The sequence below is a fragment of the Lemur catta genome, chromosome 14 (genome assembly GCF_020740605.2).
Source record: "Lemur catta isolate mLemCat1 chromosome 14, mLemCat1.pri, whole genome shotgun sequence".
NCBI classification, from domain to species: Eukaryota; Metazoa; Chordata; class Mammalia; order Primates; family Lemuridae; genus Lemur; species Lemur catta.
This window is the reverse complement of record NC_059141.1, coordinates 39,086,102-39,109,034: the sequence shown is the minus strand read 5'-3', so window position 1 is coordinate 39,109,034 and position 22,933 is coordinate 39,086,102. Positions and strand designations below refer to the sequence as shown.

At 38.9% G+C, this 22,933-nt stretch overlaps 1 protein-coding gene across 3 annotated transcripts in view; it reads right to left on the bottom strand.

Moving 5' to 3' along the window:
- Positions 1–20,256, bottom strand: part of BICC1 (BicC family RNA binding protein 1) — a 265,859-nt gene extending 245,603 nt beyond the window's left edge. For 2 of the 3 annotated variants that reach the window (XM_045568790.1, XM_045568791.1), the window contains exon 1: positions 19,798–20,009. In XM_045568790.1, the coding sequence (XP_045424746.1) occupies positions 19,798–19,987 (190 nt within the window). In that variant the 5' untranslated portion in view covers positions 19,988–20,009. Of the gene's footprint in view, positions 1–19,797 lie in introns of all 3 variants that reach the window. The other variant, XM_045568788.1, reaches the window with a different exon arrangement.
- Positions 20,257–22,933: the final 2,677 nt, after the last annotated feature.

The window sequence follows — 22,933 nt, the reverse complement described above, 5'->3', positions numbered from 1 at the left end:
AAAAAAGAAAGATAAGACATTATCAGTTTGAAAAGGTCCCCTATCAGAGCAACATAAATTCTACTAAATTTGAAGCAAGAACAAACATCAAATTTATGGTAAAGCTTGGATGGAAAAATTGTGAAATCACTGATGCTCTATGGAAAGTTTATGGGGACAATGCCCCAAAGAAATCATCAGTTTACAAATGAATAACTTATTTTAAGGGATGAGACAACGTTGAACAAGAAGCCTGCATACAGCAGCAGACCAACCACATCAACTTACGAGGAAACAAGTCACCTTGTTCATGCACTAATTGAAGGAGGACCAACGATTAACAGCAGAAACAATAGTCAACACCATAAACGTCTCAATGGGTCCTGCCTGCACAATTCTAACTGAAAAATTAAAGTTGAGCAAACTTTTAACTCAATGGGTACCCAAAACCATCGTGCCTAGATCAGCTGCAGACAAGAGCAGAGCCTTCAATGGAAATCTGAAACAAGTGGTATCAAGATCCTGAAGCCTTTCTTTGAAGAACTGTAACAGGAGATGAGACATGAGTTTACCAGTATGATCCTGAAAATGAAGCACAAAGCCATGGCTACCAAGAGATGAAAGTGGTCTAGTCAAAGCAAAAGTGGACCATTGAAGAGCAAAGCTCATGGCAACAGTTTTCTAGGATGCTCAAGGCATTTTGCTTGTTGACTTTGTGGAGAGCCAAAGAATGATAACATCTGCTTATGATGAGAGTGTTTTGAGAAAGTTAGCCAAAGCTTTAGCAGAAAAACACCTGGGGAAGCTCCACCAGAGAGTCCTTCTCCACCACGACAATGTTCCTGCTCATTCTTCTCATCAAACTAGGATAATTTTTCTAGAGTTTTGATGGGAAACCATTAGGTATCCACTTTACAGTCATGATTTGGCTCCTACTAACTTCTTTTTGTTTACAAATCTTAAAAAATCTATAAAGAGCACCCATTTTTCTTCAGTTAATAATGTAAAAAAGACTGTATTAATATAGTTAAATTCCCAGGACCCTCAGTTCTTTAAAGATGGACTCAATGGCTGGTATCATTTCTTACTAAAGTGTCTTGACCTTGATGAAGCTTATGTTGAGAAAAAAAGTTTATATTTTTTATTCTTATCTTTTAATTTCATTTTTCCATGAACTTCTTGAAGTTCCCTCATATTTCTGGATTCTTTATTATATTCCACCAGTCTATATGTCTGTCTTTAAGCCAGTACCATGCTGTTTTGATTTCTGTGGCTTTGTAATATGTTTTGAAGTCAGGAAGTGTGTAGCCTCAAGCTTTGTCCTTCTTAAGATTATTTTAGCTATTCACGTCCTTGGAAATTCCATATGAATTTTAAGATGGTTTTTCCTATTTAGGCAAAAAAAATGACATTGATATTTCAATAGGGCTTCCACTGAATCTGTAGATTGCTTTGGGTAGTATGGACATTTTAACAGTATTAACTCAACAAACATGGGATGCCTTTCCATGTGTTTTCTGCAATTTTTTTCAGCAATGTTTTGTAGTTTTTGGCATACAAGTGTTTCACTCCCTTGGTTAAGTTTATTTCTAGGTATTTTATTCTTTTTGATAATATTGTACGTGTGACTGGCTTCTCAATTGCCTTTTCAGATTGGTCTTATTTGTGTATAGAAACACCACTGATTTTTGTGCGTTGATTTTGTGTCCTGAAACTTTGCTGAAGTTGTTTATTTGTTCTAATAGTTTTTTGGGGTATGGAATCTTTTGGGTTTTCTACATATAAGATCATATAATCTATGAAAAGAGATAACTGAACTTCTTCCTCTCCTATTCAGATTCTTTTCATTTCTTTGTCTTGGCTAATTGCTCTGGCTGGGATTTTCAGTACTATGTTGAGTACAAATGGTGAGAAGGGGCATCCTTGCCTTTTTCCTGATCTTAAAGGGAGAGGATTCAGTTTTTCATCACTAGGTATGATGTTGGCTGGGGCGTTTTCACATATGACCTTTATTATGTATGTTGAGGTAATTTCCTTCTATTCCTTGTTCATTGGGTGTTTTTTTAATCATAAAAGGGTGTTGAACTTTCTCAAATGCTTTTTCTGCATCAACTGAGATGTTCATGCATTGTTTGCCCTTCATTCTGTTAATATACCAGTATTACATTGATTTTAATATGTTCACCCATACTTGCATTTCAGGAATACATTCCACTTGGTCATGATGTACAATGCTTTGAATGCGTTGTGGAATTCAGCTTGCTAAAACTTTGTTAAGGATTTCTGCATCAATATTCATCAGAGAAAGACTACTCTGTAGTTTTCTTTTTTGCAGTATCTGTCTGATTTTGGTATCAGAGTAAAGCTGACCACACAGAATGAGTTTGCAAATTTTCCCTCCTCTTCAGTTTTTTGCAAGAATTTGAGAAGGACTAGTGTTAATTCTTCATTAAATGTTTGGAAGCATTCTGCAGTGAAGCCATCTGGTCCTGGGCCTTTCTTTCTTTGGAGGTTTTTGATTACTGATTCAATTTCCTTACTAGTTATAGGTCTGTTCAGATATTTTATTTCCTCATAATTCAGTTTTGGTAGATTATGTATTTCCAGAAATACATTCATTTTTTTCAAGGTTATCCAGTATGATGGTATATAATTGTTCACAGTTCTCTATTATGATCCTTTTTATTCTGTGGCATCAGTTGTAATGTCTCCTTTCATTTCTGATTTTTGTTGAGTCTTTTTTGCTTTTTTCTTAAGTTAGTCTAGCTATGAAACTGTTGATTTTGTTCTTTTCAAAGAATCAACTCTTTGTTTCATTATTCTACTTTTTTTCTATTATCTATTTAAATTATTTATGCTCTAATCTTTATTATGTCTTTTCTTCTGCTAACTTTGGGTTGAGCATTTTCTTTTTCTGGCTCCTTGAGGTATATAATTAGGTTCTAGATTTGCGATTTTTTTTTTAACATAGGTGTTTACTGCTATAAACTTCCCTCTTAGCACTGCTTTAACTACATCCTGTAAGTTCTGGTATATGTGTCTTCATTTTCATTTGTCTTAAAATATTTTCTCATTTCCCTTGTGATTTCTTTTACCCATTCATTATTAAAGAGTGTGTTGTTTAATTTCCAAATATTTGTGAATTTTCTAGTTTTCCCTGTGCTATTGACTTCTAGTTTCATTCTTTTATGGTCTGAAGACACTTTTATACTAATTTCAATCGTCTTAAATTTCTTAAGACTAGTTTTGCAGCCTACCATGTGATCTATCCTGGAGCATGCTCCTTGTGCACTTAAAAAAATGTGCTTCTCCTATTTTGGGGTGGAGTGTTCTGTATGATGTTTGTTATGTCCTATTGGTCTATAGTGTTTTTCAAGTCCTCTGTTTCCCTGTTAATATTCTGTCCGGTTACTGAAAGTAAGTACTGAAAGAGTACTGAAATCTCCTACTCTTACTATGTTACTATTTCTCCCTTCAGTTTTGTCAATGTTTGCTTCATATATTTCAGTGTTCTGCTATTAGTTGCATATATATTTATAATTGTTATATCTTCCTGATGAATTGACCCTCTTATTATATAATGTCCTTCTTTATGTAGTGACAGTTTTCAACTTAAAATCTATTTTGTCTGATATAAGTATGGCCATCCCTGCTCTCTTTTAGCTACTATTTGCATGGAATATCTTTTTTCCATCATTTCACTTTCAGTCTGTGTATGTCTTTAAAGTGTCTTTTTTTAATAAATCTATAATTTAATTTTTTAAAAAAAAATAGAGACAGGGTCTCACTGTGCTCAGGCTGGTGTTGAACCCCTGAGTTGCAGCTATCCTCCCACCTCGGCCTCCCAGGAAGCTAGGACTACAGGCATGAGCCACCGCACCCGGCCTAAAGTAAATGTCTTATAGACAACATATAGTTAGGTCTTGGTGGGCTTTTTTTTAATCCATTCAGCCATTCTATCTTTTGATTGGGAAGTTTAATCCATTTTCACTTAAAGTAATTACTGATAGGTAAGAACCTACTATTGCCATTTAATTGCGCTCTATATGGCTCATAGTTATTTTGTCTCTCTTTTCCTCTCTTGCTGACTTCCTTTCTGTTTCATTGGTTTTTCTTGTAGTGATATGCTTTGATTCCTTTCTCATTTTCCTTGTATAGCATCTTCTATAGGTATTTTCTTTACCAGAAAGCTTTATATTTCCATAAGCTTTCATGTTCTGTCTAGTATTACTTTGTTTCAACCTGAAGGACTCCCTTTAATAATTCTCATAAGGCAGGTATAATGGTAATTAACTCCTCAGCTTTTGTTTATCCAGGTAGGTCTTTATCCTTAATCTCTGAAGGACAGTTTTGCCATATATACTATTCTTTTTTTTTTTTCATTGTTCTATGCTTTTATTCAAAGAATTCCTACTTTCGACAAACCATGTAAAATGAAATAACTTTTACATATAAATAATTTATACTATTCTTGATTGACTGGGTTTTTTCCCCCCTTCTTTTAGCACTTTGAATATATCAATTCCACTCTGTGTCCTGTAATGTTTGTGCTGAGAAATCCACTGATAATCTTATGAGAACTCCCTGTACATACTGAGTTGCTTTTCTCTGCCTTCAATATTTTTGTCTGTGACAGTTTTATTATATCTTGGTGTGGATTTCATTGGTTTCATCATGACTGGAGTCCTTTGAGCTTCTTGAATATGGATGTCCATTTCCTTCTTCAGATTTTGACATTTGGGGCCATTATAGCTTCAAATACACTCGCCTCCTCATTAAGTCCATTAGGCTTTCTTCACTTTTTTCATTCTTTCTTTTTGTTCCTCTGACTCAATAATTTTAAGTCTTCAAGTTCACTGATCTTTCTTCTGTTTGATAAAGTCTGCTGTTTACCCTCTATAGTTGATTTTTCACTGAAGTTATATTCTTCAGCTCCCAAATTTGTTTGGTCCTTCTTAATAGCTGCTATCTCTTTGTTGATATTCTCATGTTATGTCTAGTTTCATTGTGAGATAATTTAACATGTTCATTTTTAATTATTTAGCAAGTAATTCATAGATCTCCATTTCTTTAGGGTTGGGTTCAGGAGAATTTATTTTGTTCCTTTAATTGAGCTGTATTTCCCTATTTCTTCATGTGCATTGTTATTTTTTATTACAATTTTTGTATTTGAAAAAACAGCCATCTCTTCCCATCTTTACAGACTGGCTTTGTACACAGAAAGACCTTTACCAAACAGCCCTACTAGAGATTCTGGGGCATCTCAAACCTTTTATGGGGATGCATCTTCTCTGGGCTTGTGTAACTTTACAATCAGAGAGGTTTGCTGGTTTCTTTTTCAGAAGCTTGTAGTCTCTTGTTCCTCTGGTGTCTGTCTGAAGTACAACAGGTTCTTCAGAGCTTCCACAAAAAGAGTGCTGCTCTTTTTTGTTCTCAGTACCCCAAGCATCCAAAGTATGCAGATTTCTCATCAGCATGCCAAGTCAAGCAGTACAGAAATCAGTCCCTTGGGTAGTCTTGAAAGGTCAGAACGCTGGATGTACAATCCATTCTTCTCTTTCACTCCCAAGGGAGAAACCGGGCATTGGGCTTTTCCTCCTGATCATCAGCTGTGCTAGCTTTGGGGAGGGCCTGACTCAAATGAAATGAAACAAGAGTTTCCTAACTGTTCCAAAGCAGTGGCTCTTGGTTTTGAACTTGCCTGGAGTACTGTGAGTTCATAACTGATATCTGATATTCTCATAAAGGCTCCTTTGGACCATATATTGTTACTAAGTCAATGTTTTGATGGGGGAGAAAAGTCTGGGGCTTCCTATTCTGCCATCTTGCTGAGCATAGATGGGTTTATTTTTGTAATCTCATAAAGAGTACTCTATAGCAGTCATCAAGAATTTATAGTAAGAAATTTTCTTTGCTTTAGAACAAAGGATATTAAATATCTTAAACATCCACTTCTGCCTCTCCCTTTCTGAATTTTTGCACTTAAAGTATATAAAGACATTGTACTAGACACACCATCTCATATACTATCTCACCTCCACTATGCTTCATCTCTAATTCCAGCCAGGCTACAGTCAACAGCTTTACGTAGGTATCAAATCACTTTGTGCTGACACTAACACCAGATATACCTTTCACTTTCTTCCCTGAGAGCTTACTGGATGCTTGTCGGGGCCAATAGATCTCAAGTGTAGTAACCTAGAAGTATAATAAAGGCCATTCCCATGAGGCAACCCTTGATCCTCCTCAAAGAGGAGATAGAAGCTGATAGACAAATGCCACTTCTTTTCATCTTTTAGGTGGGCAATTTAGGGACATAGTCTCTGGGCCTCACCAGAAGTATCAGTCATCTTCAAAAGTAACAAACTAGATAGTGCATCCTTGTATTGGCTTTGCCATCGTCCTATTTGATTCTCCATATTCCCTCATTGCATTTCCTTGTCTTGTGATGTAGATGTAGGAGACCTAAGGCTAAGGTGCACATTAAGTAAGTAAGGCCTTACTCTATGTGATCTCCTTTTGTTTTCTGTTAACAAGTAGGTTTTCTGTCTTCCATTAGATTGTATTTCTTTTAAAGGCAAACGGCTTCATTCACTTATGTAGTCCCATAATATGCACTCATGATTTTTTTCTAACACATGCAAAAATTTCCCATTATAGATAGCTTCACCATTCCCAAATGATGTATAATGAGAGAAAACTTTCACAAGCTTGAAAGCTAATCATTTATGCAGAACTCTCTTGAAATCCAAATCCATTTTAATGTTTTGTTGCTGACGCCTAGTTGTTTTTTGTTAGGTAGACAGCCAGGATCTCTGGCTCTTCCAGGGACAAGGGTACCCTGTTTTGGTGCTGTCTTGAGTGATTGCCCCACCTGGGAAGAAGAATGAGGGCAGGCACTCCGTTTTGGTATTGCCCCACTCTTAATCCTATCCCGAGAAACTGCTACACCTGGGGAAGGAGGGAATGCTTCACCAATCTGGGAATTCCCCAACCTAGGCATAATAGGATTTGGAAAGTGAGCTGGAGTAACCTAAAGCTAATTATTATGTTATTAGCTTAAATCTATTTTGTGGTTCATTTCCCCCAGGTAGGGCTTTTAGCAAAGGAAGCTGTAGCTGGTAAATACAGATACAACCTTGAGAACACCTATTAATCATTTGGTAACATCTGACACCTCCTGAAAGCCCTTTCCTGGACCAAGCCAACAAATGCAAACAACTCAAGAATTCCCAGACAGTCAGTCAGTCTTGTCTCTCTCCACTCATGGAGACAGACCTGTTTCATTTTACAATAAAAAGCTACTCGTGTGAAACTGCTTCCTGCTTGTGGTCACTCCATCGCACTGGCCCTGCTTGTGATTTTTCCAAGCAAGGAGCCAAAGAACTAGGATAAGTGTCCACTAAGAGACTGAACCTGACACTTTGGTGTGTCTAGTCATTCTTCAGCCAAGGGTACACCAAGAACCAGGAGAAGACTGCCACCCTGACATTTTGACTTGGTCAAATATATTTTACATAGATAATGCATCTAGATGTCCACTTACTGATAGTAAATATATTTTTAAGGTAATTTTTCTGTTTAGGTAACAATATAAGTGCCAACTATGTTTTATTAAATTATAAATAGATCCCTGGGGAAAAATATCAAAATTCTATAAATCTATGATAATCTGTTTCCTTTTCCCATATAAAAAAATGTAATTATTAATAAAAAAAATTCCCCATATTAAAATGAATACACCTTTACATGAATCCTCCTGTAACATTTAAGCCAAATATATGTTTTTTCTGGCTTTTTAAAATTAAATTATTATAATCAAGCAATTAAAAAGATAAAATCTTGCCAAAATATTGACTTTGCTTTAAATGGTACTTTTAATAAAAAAAATCTCCGAATATGATAAAAGGAACTCAGAACATAGATAACACAAGCTTTAGTGGTCTTTTATGCAAGATAAGAGAAATATTGTATTAGTTCTCAATAATCAACAAGCAATTAAAATAATTCTGAAAATACTTGAAATTTGGGCATATAAATGTCTTTATTTTTATTGAGATTTCACTCTAATGAACATTATTACATTCCACTGCCATGTAACTCTAGTGATTTATGTGCTAGATATAAATAAATCCTGGCACATGAAGCTTGTTAACTGGACATGTTAGCAGAGGAGAAGGAAAATGTGACAAAAAGATGCTACTTGGGGAAACATATGATCTCTGTTGTTCATCTAGCACAGTATGTTAACACCAACAAGTCTCAACTATGATTTACACTATAATCTCTGCTCAATTACTGTAAAAAACCTTAAATTAGCTAGCATCTAGCCCACAGAATTCAGGGTGCTACAAACTTGACTGCCAAGATGTTAGAAAACAGAGCTCGTGGTTAGCTCTCTTATAAGTACTTGCTCCTCCAAAGCCAAGACACTCCAACTATCCTCATTCCACCACATTCCCCATTTGCTGTGAATACTCATGTGTGTGGTACAGATCAAGACAAATTCCTGCCAAAACTACTCATGTACAGACAGTTCAGTCAGCCTCCAACACTACACTGCATTCAAAGAACTATTAGGTTTATATTGTACACTGTGCAAAAGACCTGGAATACCGGAGCTGAAAGAGATTTTAAGAAGCATGTATATAATCCAAAAACCTAAAAGGCTGTCCAAAGTAACCAAGTCAGTAGCAAGACTGGGCCATGAACTCAAGTCATGAACTCAACCACTCTGGAGAGAAGTGATTTCCTTTTAACTCAAAATAACTCAATGATTATCATAGTGCAGGGAGCAAACTAACACAAAACAATATTCTTACTTTTGAGAGTACATCTCTTATCTGAGATGCTTTGAAATCATATTTAAACAAGTATCTGAAGATGTATTATTCTAAGAACAAGATAATTCAGTGTCTACAACTAAATAAATTGAAAAGTTGTATCAACCTTGACAATTTTCAATATTTAAAACTTATCCAGATCACACACAGATATAAATTACTTAACATTAAACCTCACTTGAATCTCATCATCAAAATGAGTTTTGCATATCCTCATTCAAAACTCCATATTAATGTACTACTGCTAATATAGTACAATATTCTACATACCCCTTAGACTGAGGGTGAAGAAAGTCCATTCTCCATGCAAAGAACTACTCTGCCTTACTTGTGTAAGGCAGAACTCTTTGGTGTTTCTTAAAGCCAAGCATGTGACTTAGCATTAAAGTTCCATTCCATGAGGTCAATGCCAGGTCCACTAGCCCAAAATGGGATAAAGTTTTTAATCCACATACATCATGGGACATTTATTCTATAAACACAGTCCAGCTATTTCCACAACTCTGGGCTAGATGCTAGAGAGAAATAGGAGATAAATCTGAAAAATACAGACACCAATTGTGGGCCAACTTTTTATACATTATCACACAATCTTCACAATAACCCTAGTAGAGAAGTATTATTATCCTTGTTTCATAAAGGAAGAACCTGAGAAAACTTAACCAAAACTAGAGAAGGCAGAGCTTTGGAACATCTGCATTCTCACTAAGAATTATAACCATCCCTGGGCCTAACACTCAGCTCCTCTGCACTTCAACAGAAAACTTAAGCAGCAGCGTAACCTATTCTGCAGTGTAGTTTATCATCCTAAACTCAGCTATCACATGTCTCCACAACACTAAGAGTCTAGACTGTACAACAACCACCCTGAGATGAAAACTAGTGTCTAGATCCACTCAGAATTCCACAACGTAACCAGGGATCCAAATTTAGAGTTTACAGCTGCTTTTTTTTCTGTAAAATACAGATCCCAATGGCATATGTATCTCATGGGTTGCTCCTGAGAGCTTGGGATGACTGCACAGGTACAAAGCACCAAAACAGTGCGTCACACACAATAAGTGCTCCATAAAAATTGGTGACTGCTTTCAAAGTCACCATCATTCTTCAGTACCCATATTCCTCAAGTTTTTTCCTCAGAATACAGTTCCAAAAGAGTAAAAAGCCACATAATCACGTTCATTATATGGTAGTTCATAACTGTAGGAAAAAAAATTTTTTTCAACCCAATGTACTATTAATTGACTATAGAATTTTAATTCTGAAAACTCTTAAAACTGCAAAAAACATTTAATATATTAGATTAAAATGCTGAATACAAAACAGTAGTTAATACTATAACAACAACTACATAAACTCTATGTAAATAGTCAAGGACTGCTATTTCAAGGCAGAAAAATGAAAATAGCTGTTAGGATGGTAAGATTACTGATGATTATTTTTCTTTTTAAAAATTCCCTTCATATTGCTTCTTAAATTCTTATATCAATAATTTTAAAAAGCATGTGCTTTTAAATTATTTCATAATATATTAAGTAGGTATCTATCATGCCTAACTTAATGGGAGTCTGCAGCAAAATTGAATGCATTGTGAGTATACTGTGCAATAATAGACAACACATCCCCTCCACAGGAATATATAGGTTTGTACTCTTCCCTCAAGATCCTTATAACAAGCCACTATAAACATGCCAGTTATAAATTATGCTCCCAGACTTAAATGCTTCAAGATGGTTTAATAACATGGAAAAAGTACTAGTTTCAAGGGTAAAGGGAATTAAAGAAAGAAAAGAACCTGTGAATCTTCTTAACTTTAATGATTCAACCATCCTCTAATCACTTAGCAATGTTTCTCAAAGTGTGGTCCTGGGACCACCTACATTAGACTCCCACAGATTCTTTTCAAAATGCAGATCTCTGCCACCACTCCCGCCCCGGAACCCACCGAACCGGAATCTTGGACGGAGGCTCAGACTCTGCCTTTTTAAACAAACATCCCAGGTGATTTTTATGTCCACAAATTTTAAGGAATATTGATCCACAGACACACTAATCAGGTAAGATAAACATTACTTAAAATTTTCAGTGAAAAAGGCAAAACAGAACTCTAACTCTGTATTGGTAACTCAGCTGCTTCCCAGTACCTCACAACTGCCGGCTCAAACAAGCCAGGTGGTGGGGACCACCACATGTACCAGGAGTAGATAGATACCCTGCAAATCTGTCATCTCTTCTGCCTAATCTGAGAAACTTCCAGAAAATAATTTTGCAAGACTGATCAAAAGCCTTAAAATGTCCATGCCTTTGCCTCAAAAATTTCACTAGTAATATTTTTTTCCCATGAGAATAATCAAGAATGCATAAAAGGTTTTTAGGCAAAAGTGTTTGGGACAGCAGTATTAATATTCATCATCTGCCATATTTTGAGTACCTGCTCTGCACCTGGCACTTGTGGATGCTTTACATATAGTATTTCCAACCCTCACAACATAAAAAGATAAGTACTTTTATCCCCATTTTACAGACGAGAAAACTGAGGCCCAAAGAAGTTATTAACTTTACCCAGGCCACACAGCTAATAGCTAATAGATGATAGAGCCAGGATCTGAATTCTGAGCAGTTTGAATGAAAACATTAGGCTCTCTCCACTGTCTGGCCACCTAAAAATGTTCTAAAACGTTGTAATGTTTAAACAAAGTATGATATACCAAGGGAATTATACAGACATTTAAAACCCTGTTCTTCAAGAATCTTTAATGAAATGGAAAATACCCGTGGTATGATGCCAAGTGAAAAAGATGGGAGGTGTGATCCCAGCTTAGAATTTAAGTCGCAGAAGGGTAGGGACTTTTATCTTGGTTTCATCTGCATCCCCAAAGCTTAACACCGTACCTGACATATGGTAGGAATTCAATATGTGTTGCAAAAATAAATTCTGTGTGGGCATATTTTTAAAAGACCAGGAAAAAAATTCCTAAAATATCATCAGTGGTTATTGCCAAATTCTGGACTTAGGCATGACTTCAGGTTTTTCTTTTTTACATCTGTTTATACTTTCAAGTATTCTATAATAAGTTTGTATTGCTTTTAAAATCAGGAGAAAAAACAGCAGCAGCTAATTTTCGAATCCTACATTTAAGCACCTTCCTACACAAGAGATGTAGTTAAGCTCCAAATCAACTCAACATGCAGACTAATGTGTGCTTTATCTTTTTCACTAGAACAGAGAAACTGCATTATAGCTAGAAAGTGAGCATTATTTTCTATATGCCAGTGTCACAAATGAAAACGAGATTTAATACTTGTTACAAATACAAATGCTTTCACCACCTACAAGTGTAAGTGGCTTAGAAGGTAGGAAAAGGATTTAAAAATGTGTAACATCCACAAGTTGTTTCTATTGATGGTTTTGTGCATTTTGAAGACTGTCCTAAGTGATAGTACCACAAGGATTAAAAATCAACTGTGGAAGCTTCTGCAGCATAACAAGAGCTTCTTGCCAATATCATCCCCAAACAGTGCAAAAGGCATTATAAATTATTAAAATTGGGCTTTTATCAAAAAGTCCCAGAACAAGTTCTGGCATGGATGCAGAGAGACAGGAACACTCATACACTTCTGGTGGGACTGCAAACCAGTGCAACCTCTATGAAAAGTAGTATGGAGATATCTCAAAGAACTAAGAGCAGAACTACCATTTGATCCAGCAATCCCACTACTGGGTATTTACCCAAAGGAAAAAAAGACATTCTATAAAAAAGACACTTGCACTCAAATGTTTATAGGAGCACAATTCACAACTGCAAAGATGTGGAAACAACCCAAGTGTCCATCAATACATGAGTGGATTAATAAAATGTGGTATATGTATACCATGAAATACTACTCAGCCATAAAAAAATGGTTATCTAATACCTCTTGTATCAACCTGGATGGAACTGGAGACCATTCTTCTAAGTGAAGTATGACAAGAATGGAAAAACAAACACCACACGTATTCACCATTAAATTGGAACTAATCAATCAACACTTACGTGCACATATGGAAATAACATTCACCAGAAATCAAGCAGCAACATGAGTGGAACTGGAGGCCATTATCTTAAGTGAAACAATTCACACACAGAAAGACAAATACAGCATGTTCTCACAAGTGGGAGCTAAATAATGTGTACACATGGAAGCAGAGTGTGGAATGATGGACAATGGAGACTTGGAGGGGTGTAGAGGTGGGAGGGGGTGGATGATGGGAGGTGCTCAGTGGGTACAAGGTGCATTGCTCAAATGATTGGTCCAATGAAGGCCCTGACTTCACCACTATGCAATATATTCATATTATAAAGCAAAATTATACTTATACCCCATGAACATATAGAAATAAAAAATAAAGGGGAAAAAAGACTATGACCACCATAGAAAAGGAAGAGAAACTACAACAAAACTCAAAAAAATACAAAACAAAAATTGTGTCTCATCCCTGGTAGTTTATTAAGCATTTTACATAAATACATATGGTCACTATTATCCCATACAGTTTTTTAAGTGTAACTTTATCTTAAAGTAAACTAAGGATGAGCCACTTGGTATATTTTATTAGCTCATCATTGTGGACAATTTCAAACAGCAAAACATGTCACAAACTTGATGATAATTCTACTATCCAACTGCCTCCAAAACAGCTTCATCTTCTGAACAAATTCAGGCTTTTCTGGCCAGATTATACTGGCGTGACCAATCTTTGAAAAGCCAAAAGGGCAGAATCATGAACTACACTGAACCTGTCCATTCTAAAGGAAATTTGAGATGGGTAGAAGTAGGGAGGAGGGAGGAGAGAAAGGATATCTTAGAGTAATAAAAAGTAAAATGGTCATTTGTATCATATAATTTCCAATGGAAAAAAACATTTGATATGGAGATTAAAAAAATAAAAAGATAGTTTCAGTACTTAGTGACCCTAGGTCATGTTCATAAAAGGAGTAATAAGATGAGAATAGTGTTAGACCTTTTTGAAGGATTTAGTTTTATTCCTGGATTATGTCAAGAAAGAAATTCTACTGACATATAACATTACCAAATAATCTAAATTTCTAGAGACCAAAGTCTCTAATACAGGTACACTTTGGCTTCAGTCACAACTTTGAATTTGGGGTCACAATGCTCCTCTGCTTTGCCTACTGTGAGGAAACTATAGTTTGCATCACTAGCATCCATTCTGACCCCTCTTCCTTGCCTACTTCTACTAGAAAGGCTGGAAAAGAAGATACATTTCCAGAGTCTCTTGCAGCAAAGAGTAACCAAAGAAATACAGATGGGAGTTCCAGAGGAGAGAATAGTCTCATAAAAAGGCAAACTCTTGAATAGAAAACAATTTTTATTCTTCCCCCTCTTCCCTGCATAGACCACAGATGCACCTCCAGGCATAACTATAGCCATATTGCAAAAGTGAGGTCAAAAACCATAGGCTGAGGATGGTAGGGGCCAGAAGGAGGGAAGACACTGGGCTCCTGATGCCCTTGAGCAGCTCTTGGGGGCCAGGACTGCTTAGCCCCAGACTTCTTTGTAGGTGACGAAGATAAACCCCTGGGGCTTGTTTAAGCCACTCTGTGTCAAGATTCCAGTTAGTCGCAGCCAAATACATTCCTGCCTGTAAAAGTCATCGATATAATTAACCTCTCTAGCTGTGTGTTATCAATGATCAACAGAACCAAAACCCCCCAAGTCCTCACAGAGATAACAGTTACTGACAGTGCCTGCCCCATGTCCCTGAGTGCAGGGTTTTAACGTCCCCCTCAGGACATCTTCACGTGCTGAGGTGAAGGACGACCTCCATCCGAGCTAGTCTGACGGCCCCTCCTGAGCTGCCAAGCTCCACACCTCTGATGTGTTTTTTCTTTAGTCTATAAAGCAATTCTAACTTTCCATTCTGCTCTGTGACTCAACTAAAATTGTCCTGACAAACTTTCTGATTTTTTGAGGAAGATTTTCACTAAAAAGTCAAACACTCCCCCCGAACCCCTGGCAAAGAAAAAAAAGACCGGGCAAACCAAACATTTGCTTTCTAGTGTTTTGAAATCTGCATCCATCACATAGCATGGTGCTGCTACTGCTAAGCTAATGTTTACTAAGCACCATGTGCCTGGCACTGGGCTAAGCATTTTACTCGCACCCTCTCAGTCAGTGCTCCATCATCCCCATAAGGCAGGGCTGTTGCTATCCCCATTTTACAGATGAGCAAACAGAACATATTAACCCACGCATAGCATTTGTTTGCAAATGCTTCTTTTCAGACATCAATGATGACTCAAGCTCAGAACAACATATAACTAGAAGAGAGACTTTGCTGTCAGTCTTTAGGAAAAATATCAGAAGTAAGTGGCTCAAGACAGGTCAGAGAATGAAAAACACTGAAACCAAGAACAATGACAACTCAAGAGAGTGAAAAGCTCTCTCTATCCTGGGAAAAACCTAGGATTTCAGATGCATGTCTAATGGAACTTTACTCTGTATATTCACATTTAAAGGGCTAAGACACTCAATACACTGCAAGCCACGAGGAAGGCCAATATTAATATTTAGATAACTGTGAATGTTCATTACTCATAAGCATTTAATTCACTTTCCAATGTACATGATTTTAATTTTCAATATAAGCATGTGCACTTTATACAATACAGTTTATAATGAATATTGTTATCAGTTTATTCAGCACTTCCTATGTGGCCAGTGCTGTGACGGTTTACATATACCATTTTTGTCTTAATTGTCACCACCACCTCAGTATATAAGAACTATTATTAACACCCCCTTTGAGAAATGGGGTTGCGGGTGATGAATTTTCCCAACCTCCCTATTAAAAAGTAACACCAAGATTCAAATCTAGATCTGGCTCAGAGCCCTGTGCTCTTAACCAGTAAGCTCATAATGTTATTTGATTTGTTCTTATTGTTTGTTAGCCTTGATCAAGCATTTGCTAGAAAACTCTATTCATTTAAGCTTCACTCTTCATTTTCACTTCCAGTACTCTCCCATTTTCATATTATTTTGGCTTCACATTTCTTCCTGCTCCCACAAAAAATGTCTAAGAAATTATCTGTTCACCAAATCATAAAACAAGCTTCACTAAAGTTTGCTGCATTAGATAACATAATTGCTGCTCGTACTTTTAATCAATGATGTACTTTTAATCTAAAAGCTCTCTTTTAGTAGCTCAGCTCTGTTACTCAAGCAAGCAGCAAATGATGCCAGTTCTGCCTATCACTGTAAAAACACAACATGGTTTTTGAAGTCTTTAGCAGTAGTATCATAGAAGCCCACCAGATATCCATCTCTGTTCATGAAAGTAGACCGTTTCCCCCATGTTAAAACTCCCTACTTTCTCTGCTGAAACACAAGAGACTCAGAACTTTGAAAATGTCTATGCTTCTAAATTTTATGTGGGAATTTTTAATTTTATGGTACACACACGTTTTCTGATGTAAAAAGAGAAGTATTAGTATACGATTCCTGTGTTTGCTTCTCAGTACTCTGGCAAGCACATATAATTGACTTAAATAAATTAACACTATTATCTCACATGAAGCATGAGATCTAAATTTTGAAGATCAGCATTAAATAAATTAAAAATGAATTTTATTTATCATTAAAAATGCTCTCCATGGTATTCATTCCAAGGCTGACCACATCCATCAAAAACCTAAACTAAACTCAAAAATAAATTCCCATTTATAAAACCGTAAAGTAATACAATTAATAACCTTCATTTAGATACAACAAAAATGTCAGCTATTTTGCATGCTGTTCCAAAGTAGTGACTATCCAAAGTAGTTACTAGACCAAAAAAAAAAAAAACCCATGAAAAATGATATTTCCCTACATTTTCAGCCTAGTGGTTTTTATGTATGTCAACTCTTTTAGGTTTCAATGATCATCCAAGAATGGTATTTCATTTCTTTGACTACTACCCTATTGCCCATATTTTAACCTCACTAAATTTTTGGTCCATTGCGTAGAAGAATTTCTCTACTAATAAAAATACAACTCATTAAAGATTAACTTGCCCCCAGGACAGTCTCTCTGGAAATAAATTCCAAGCATTATAATCACCAATTTACAGTCTGAAGACTTAAAGGCAGATAATCTTATTTATCCTGATTTAAATTGGAAACCTGTACATATTTTAAAGCAATTGTAAATAGAAAAATAGCAAATCTAAATTCATAATAATCAGAAACCCAACCAGGCAGGTACAGACTTTACTTACTTGGCACCTTCCAATTGAAAAGTTTTCCACCCAAGAATATCTAACAATACTGGGATATTTATTGATTTGCCAGAGTTACTATCTTGGTTTCTACTTTACCTCTGCAATTATGAACTTGAAAAATTCTTTTGTTCCCCAACTATTTATTAAGTATATAGTATGTGTCACAGATTGTGGCAGGCACTGGAAATCTTTTGAATCCATGATGTAATACTTATTATGAATAAAAATAAAAACTAATATTCATTAAGCTATCATTTATCAAACACTGTGACAAATTTTAGCTTATTAGGCATGATCTCTTTCAACTCTCACAAAATCCTAAGAGAAAGGTCCTAATCTCAGCCCCATTTTTCCAAATGGGCAAACTGAAGGCAGAAAGAGACCCAGGAATTTTCCCAAGGTCCTGCAGGGATTTGAAGCCAAGTCTGAGTGATTTTAGTGCTCGCACTTGCATTTGGGTCAATAATGGATTGCATATACCACTGTGGTTCCAAAATACTGTAATGGAGCTGAAAAATTCCTATCGCCTAGTGATGTCATAGCATAATGTAACACATCACTTTTCTATGTTTAGATACACAAATACTTACTATTGTGTTATCATTGCCTACAGTGTTCAGTATACTAACATGCTATACAGATTTGTAGCCTAAGCCATAGGCTATACCATATAGCCTAGGTGTGTGGTAGTCTATACTACCTAGCTTTGTGTACCTAAACCCTACAATGTTCACACAACGATGAAAAGAGCCCATGACATATTTCTCAGAACATATCCCAGTCATTAAGCAATGCATGACTGTATTTGGGTTGCTGAAGAAATGCTAACTCTGCAAAGCAATATTAAATCATCTCATGTCAGAATATCGTATCTGCAACAGGAACAGCCTTTAAATTAAAAAAAAATCACCCATATTTCATTTCATTCAAAATGAAAATGAATTAATTCAAAAAAGAAATTCACTTCTAAAGCTCAGGTTACACACATGAACGTCCCAGACGCTAATATCACTGTCATTACTTGTCTGTGCACAGGTAAAACGGGTAAAGGATGATGTAGCATATTATCAGAAGATTGATCTTTCACATCCCTCCATCCAAACTCACATAGAAAACAAACTGGAAACTTGTCAAAAAGGAGGAGTATGTGCTCTTACCAGTTCAAACAATTTCACAATATTTTCCTGACATAAATTTAATATTTTGTTTTATAATCAGAAACTGAGCGAAAAGAACTACGGAACAGATGAAATACTAAAATGAGTTACTGAAAGGTAACTGGGGCTTGAATTTCCAAACCCACTTTGTAATATTCTTATTTGAACAGTTTATCACAAAAGTCATTCTCCTCAAAAGTTACATAATTTAAAGGAAAAAGACAGGGAAGGGGAGAGGGAGCAGAGACATGACACACATTAGGGATGTTTATCAATAAAAGCAAGCAACAAGGGAGACAAGTTTGTAGTACATCCAAAAACGCCTGCCAAACACTCCTGCTATTTGTTTCCACCAAGTTATTGTTTTGGAAAACATGTTGTTCTCTCTTAAAATAACCTGCTTAATTGTTCTAAAAAGCCACTGCATTTCCACGGAGAACTAAATTGCTCCCATACCGCGATGTATTGACTGATAAAGTCAAAGTAAGTTTATGCATAAGGGCACAAAAGAAAGTTAGAAAAACTCCAATCCTCCAGTGACAAAAGGACACTAGCTACTGAATGAATCTTCACCAGCGCCCTCAGTGAGACTAATGTCTGGTCCTCTACCTGTATCTAAAGAATAAAGTCATTCAAACGACCTCATTTCTCTCTTTGGATGTGGGAAATCAGCCACACTGGTGGCTACAGGTAGGCTAGTTATCAACATTTTTAAGGAAGGTCAAAATGACCTTGGACGGTGTTGCGTTCACTCCAATCCTCATGTTATAAATCTGAATTCGTTTCGTCCAGTATGGTTAAAGCTTTTCGGCCTGGGAGGTTCCCAGAGAAATTAAGGAGTTAAAAAAAAAAAAAATCCCAAATTGTGAAACACGAAGTCAGACACCCATAGCACAGGAGGATTTTTATGGACTGAATGTAACTCAAGATGTGTTTTATAAGCCTGTCAGGGAAGGAACACACACTGTCCTCAAAGACAGCAGCAATGCCCCGACGCAATCCCCACACTTGAGCTGCTAACCCCAATCCTGGCCCCTCTGACCACAGGGTGGGGGGCGGGGGTAGGCGCTCCCGTCTTAAGTCTTGACATCTGCAGAGCGTTTCCCAATAGCCAGACAAGGCCCCTCAGCTGGAGGAAGTGGATACTGACAAACGGAGAGAGCGAAACAGACAGAGAGACAGGGCTAGAATTCGGGGCTGCCAGGCAGCGGGGAGAGAGTCACGCATACTCCGTGCAATCTGAGAGGGTCCGTATGGCACAGCCCAGGTGTCCTGGCTAAAGTTGGCATCTCCAAAGTCTAGGACGTAACTTGGGCGCGCCAGCACAAACTTGGCCTTCGGCTTTTCCGAAGACCATCAAGTTAGCACAGGGCCGCCGGTGCCTAAAGACCTGAGAGGCGTGGAGCGGGGGGAGTCCCGGGAGGTCTCCATTCCCTGGGTGTCCTCCGGCTCGGCAGGGGAGGGGGCCTGGGGGCTAAATCGGTTGCGGGCCGGGGATGTCCGGAAGGAGTTGGAGGCTGAGTCGGGGAGTCCGAGAACGCGGGGGGATGCCTACCTTGTAACATGGCCTCAAGTTTCTTCCTGTCCACGCGGAAGCGCTCCTCACTCCACTCGGGGCTGTGCAGGGTCGCCCCGGCGACCAGATCGTCCTCGGAGCCAGGCATGGGCGAGTCGGTGCTGCGCTCGCTGTTGGAGCCGGGGTCCGACTGCGCCGCCAGGTAGCCGGGCTCGCCCTGGGCGGCCATGGTGGGCGCGCAGCGCCCGGGCTCCGGCTGCCGCCGCCGCTCTGCCTGCGCCGCCGACTCCGCTCGCCGGCCGGGCTCGACTGGCTCCCCGCGCAGCGGCGCTAGCCCGTCCCCCCGCAGCCGCCGACGCCACCGCCAACGCCGCCGCCACGGAGCCCCGGGCGCATCCCAGCCCCGGGCGCCGCCCACGCCGCCCGCCGCCCCGGGTCGCGGCCCGGGTCCCGGGCCAGTGGCTGCGCCGCCCCCCGCCAGCGACGCCCGCGCGGAATGAGCGCGCCGCGCCGCCCGCGCCGCCCGCGCCTCCATCCGCAGGGCCCGGCGCCCCCTCCCCGCGCGCCGCCCCTGCAGCCGCGCGCTCATTGGCCCGGCCGGCCCACGGGGAGCGCGGCGGGCGGGCGGCCCCTGGCGCTCACACACACTCGCGCGCGCACTCTCCCACTTTCTGCACTTCCACGTCTAAATCCTGTCCACGCATGTACTTCCCTAGCTCTCCACAGACCCTCCTGCACGCACACGACGTGCACACATAATTCCTCATACGCACACATACGTACATACTCCACTTTCCCGCACTTAGAAATCCCGTCCCCCTACTTACTCTCATAATCCTCCTCCAAACACAGCCACATGCCAAGTTCAAGTGCAGCATGCTCCTGAACGCACACAAAGTGCATACACAACTCCGCTTCTATTGACGTTCACGCTACATCCTAAAACTCACAGCCCCAGTCACTCCTACAAGTTTGAACGTGAAACGAGAGAAAAGGGAAGGCTTGGGGAAGAAATAATGTGCGTCGCAGACATCACCGTGGACTTGGCCTTGCATGTAGTTTATCTTCCACTAACGGTTCAAACCCAGACCCCTCCTCTCATCCCAGCAAAGTGGCCAGCTGCACAGGAGGTGGACAAGAGGCTTACTCTTTTTATTCTGAGAGAAGGAGATGTTTTTCTTGAATGGAGTGAGGAAGGAATCATTTTCTCTGGGATTCTCAAGGCATGGACTCAACGGGTTTTTAAAAAGAAGCTGGAGGATTGCAGTGTTGGTTAGCCGGATCCAGCTGGCATGTGGGCAGGGCTCTCTTGTCAGGGACTGAGGGCTCTTCTCTGTTGTCAAGGTCAATCTGTCACAGATGACGGCCAGTAACCTTTGAGACTAACCGCCCAGGGCCAGCCCACCCATTGCCTCTGTCAACTTGGATATGAAGCACTGGGGAAAAGGAGACTCTCTTGTACCCGGTGTGCCATGGGAACACGATTTTCCCAGGTCACACGGATTCATACCCTCTTGTTTTATGACCAAAAGCACAAAGATTTTTTTTTATATATGCTCAGAGGGAGGGACAATGGACATAGCAGTTTGTCACTGCTCGACAGAGGGAGGCTTCCTGGCTTACATGTGGAACAAACCGTATCATTGGCACTGGCCTGTGGATAATGATGGAATGTGTTTAAGGGAAATTGAAATTCGTATAGGTAGAGTTGCCTAGAAAACAGGAATTGCCTCTGTGCTGGGTACTGTGGTGCCATTTACAGATGAGGAAACTGAGACTGTGGGAAGTCAAGTGACGTGACTAAGGCCACACAGCAGCAGATAATAGAGCCAGGAATCAGACTCCAGGTCAGTTTATCTGATACCGAATCTCCACGAAATCCTGCCTTGTTGAGCAGAGAATCCTCCTGCTCAGAGTCGCCTCCTGAAGACCTGCGAGCATCTGCACAGCTTAACTTCTCAGAGCACCCCCAAGTGTTCCTTCTCTGAACTTGTTGATTACTGTTTTAATTACTGGGCAAGGCACTAGTTTCAGGGATGTTTACTTTTTCTGTCAACAGGTATTTATTGGGACCCTACTATGTGTTGGGCACTGTGGTAGGCCCAAGGAATAGTGAATAGAGACAGACACAATCCCTGTGCTCCTGGAGCTCACATTCCAGTGAGAAAGACAGAATATTGACCAAAAAATAAATGTCACTCAGATAAATATAAAATTATGCCTTACAAATAAGAGGCTCAAGAGATGAGAACACCTATGACAGAGTAATTGGATTCAGTCAGAGAGTTCAGTGGAGACTTCTCAAAAAAAGTGACTCTGTAGCTCAGACCAGAAGTTTGAGAAGAAATCAACAAGGCAAGAAAAGGGAGGGAAGAACCATCCCTGCAAATGATCACTTGATCATAACATCCTTAAAGGTATTAATAGATATTATAACTATCCTCCTTTTATGTTGAGGAAACTGAGGCACAGGAGGTAAAATGACTTTGCACAATGTTGCATAACTAAGCAAGTTGTAGGATCAGAATTTGAACCCAGGCAGTCTCTTCTTGAAAATTAGACTTCAGGTGCTTTATCTTTAGCCAGTAAACTATATTGACTGTCTGCAAGATTAGCACAAGCAAAGACCCTGTGGCAGGAGGAGGCAACATTCATTCCTCCATTGGAGGAAATAAAATGTCAGCATAGCTGATACTAAAAAAATAAAATAAAAACCAAGGAATTAGACAAAGCTAACTGAGACAAGTGTTGTAAGTAAGAGGCGTGTGTAAGCACTTAAGGCCAAAATAAGGAGTATTTGTCTTTATCTTTAGAACTCAAGGAAGTCATTAAGTAAAGGATGATGTACTTAAACTTGCATTTTTAAAAGATGCCTGTGGCTATAGAGTAGAGAACAAATTGAGGGACAAGATTGGAAATAGTTGGACCAATTAAGAGACTATGGAGGAAGTTTAGATAATAGATGCTGGTAGCTTACCTATGAGGTGAAGATGGAGAGACATGAGAGGATTTGAGAAATATTTCAGTGATAAGTGTCATTAGATCAGTGATGGATTGGATATGGGGTGATAGGAAGGGAAATGTCAGGAATTTCTCTAGGATTATGGCTAACATAATTGAAGAGAGACAGGTGCCATAAACTGAGATAGGGAGCACTAGAAGAGAATTACACTGA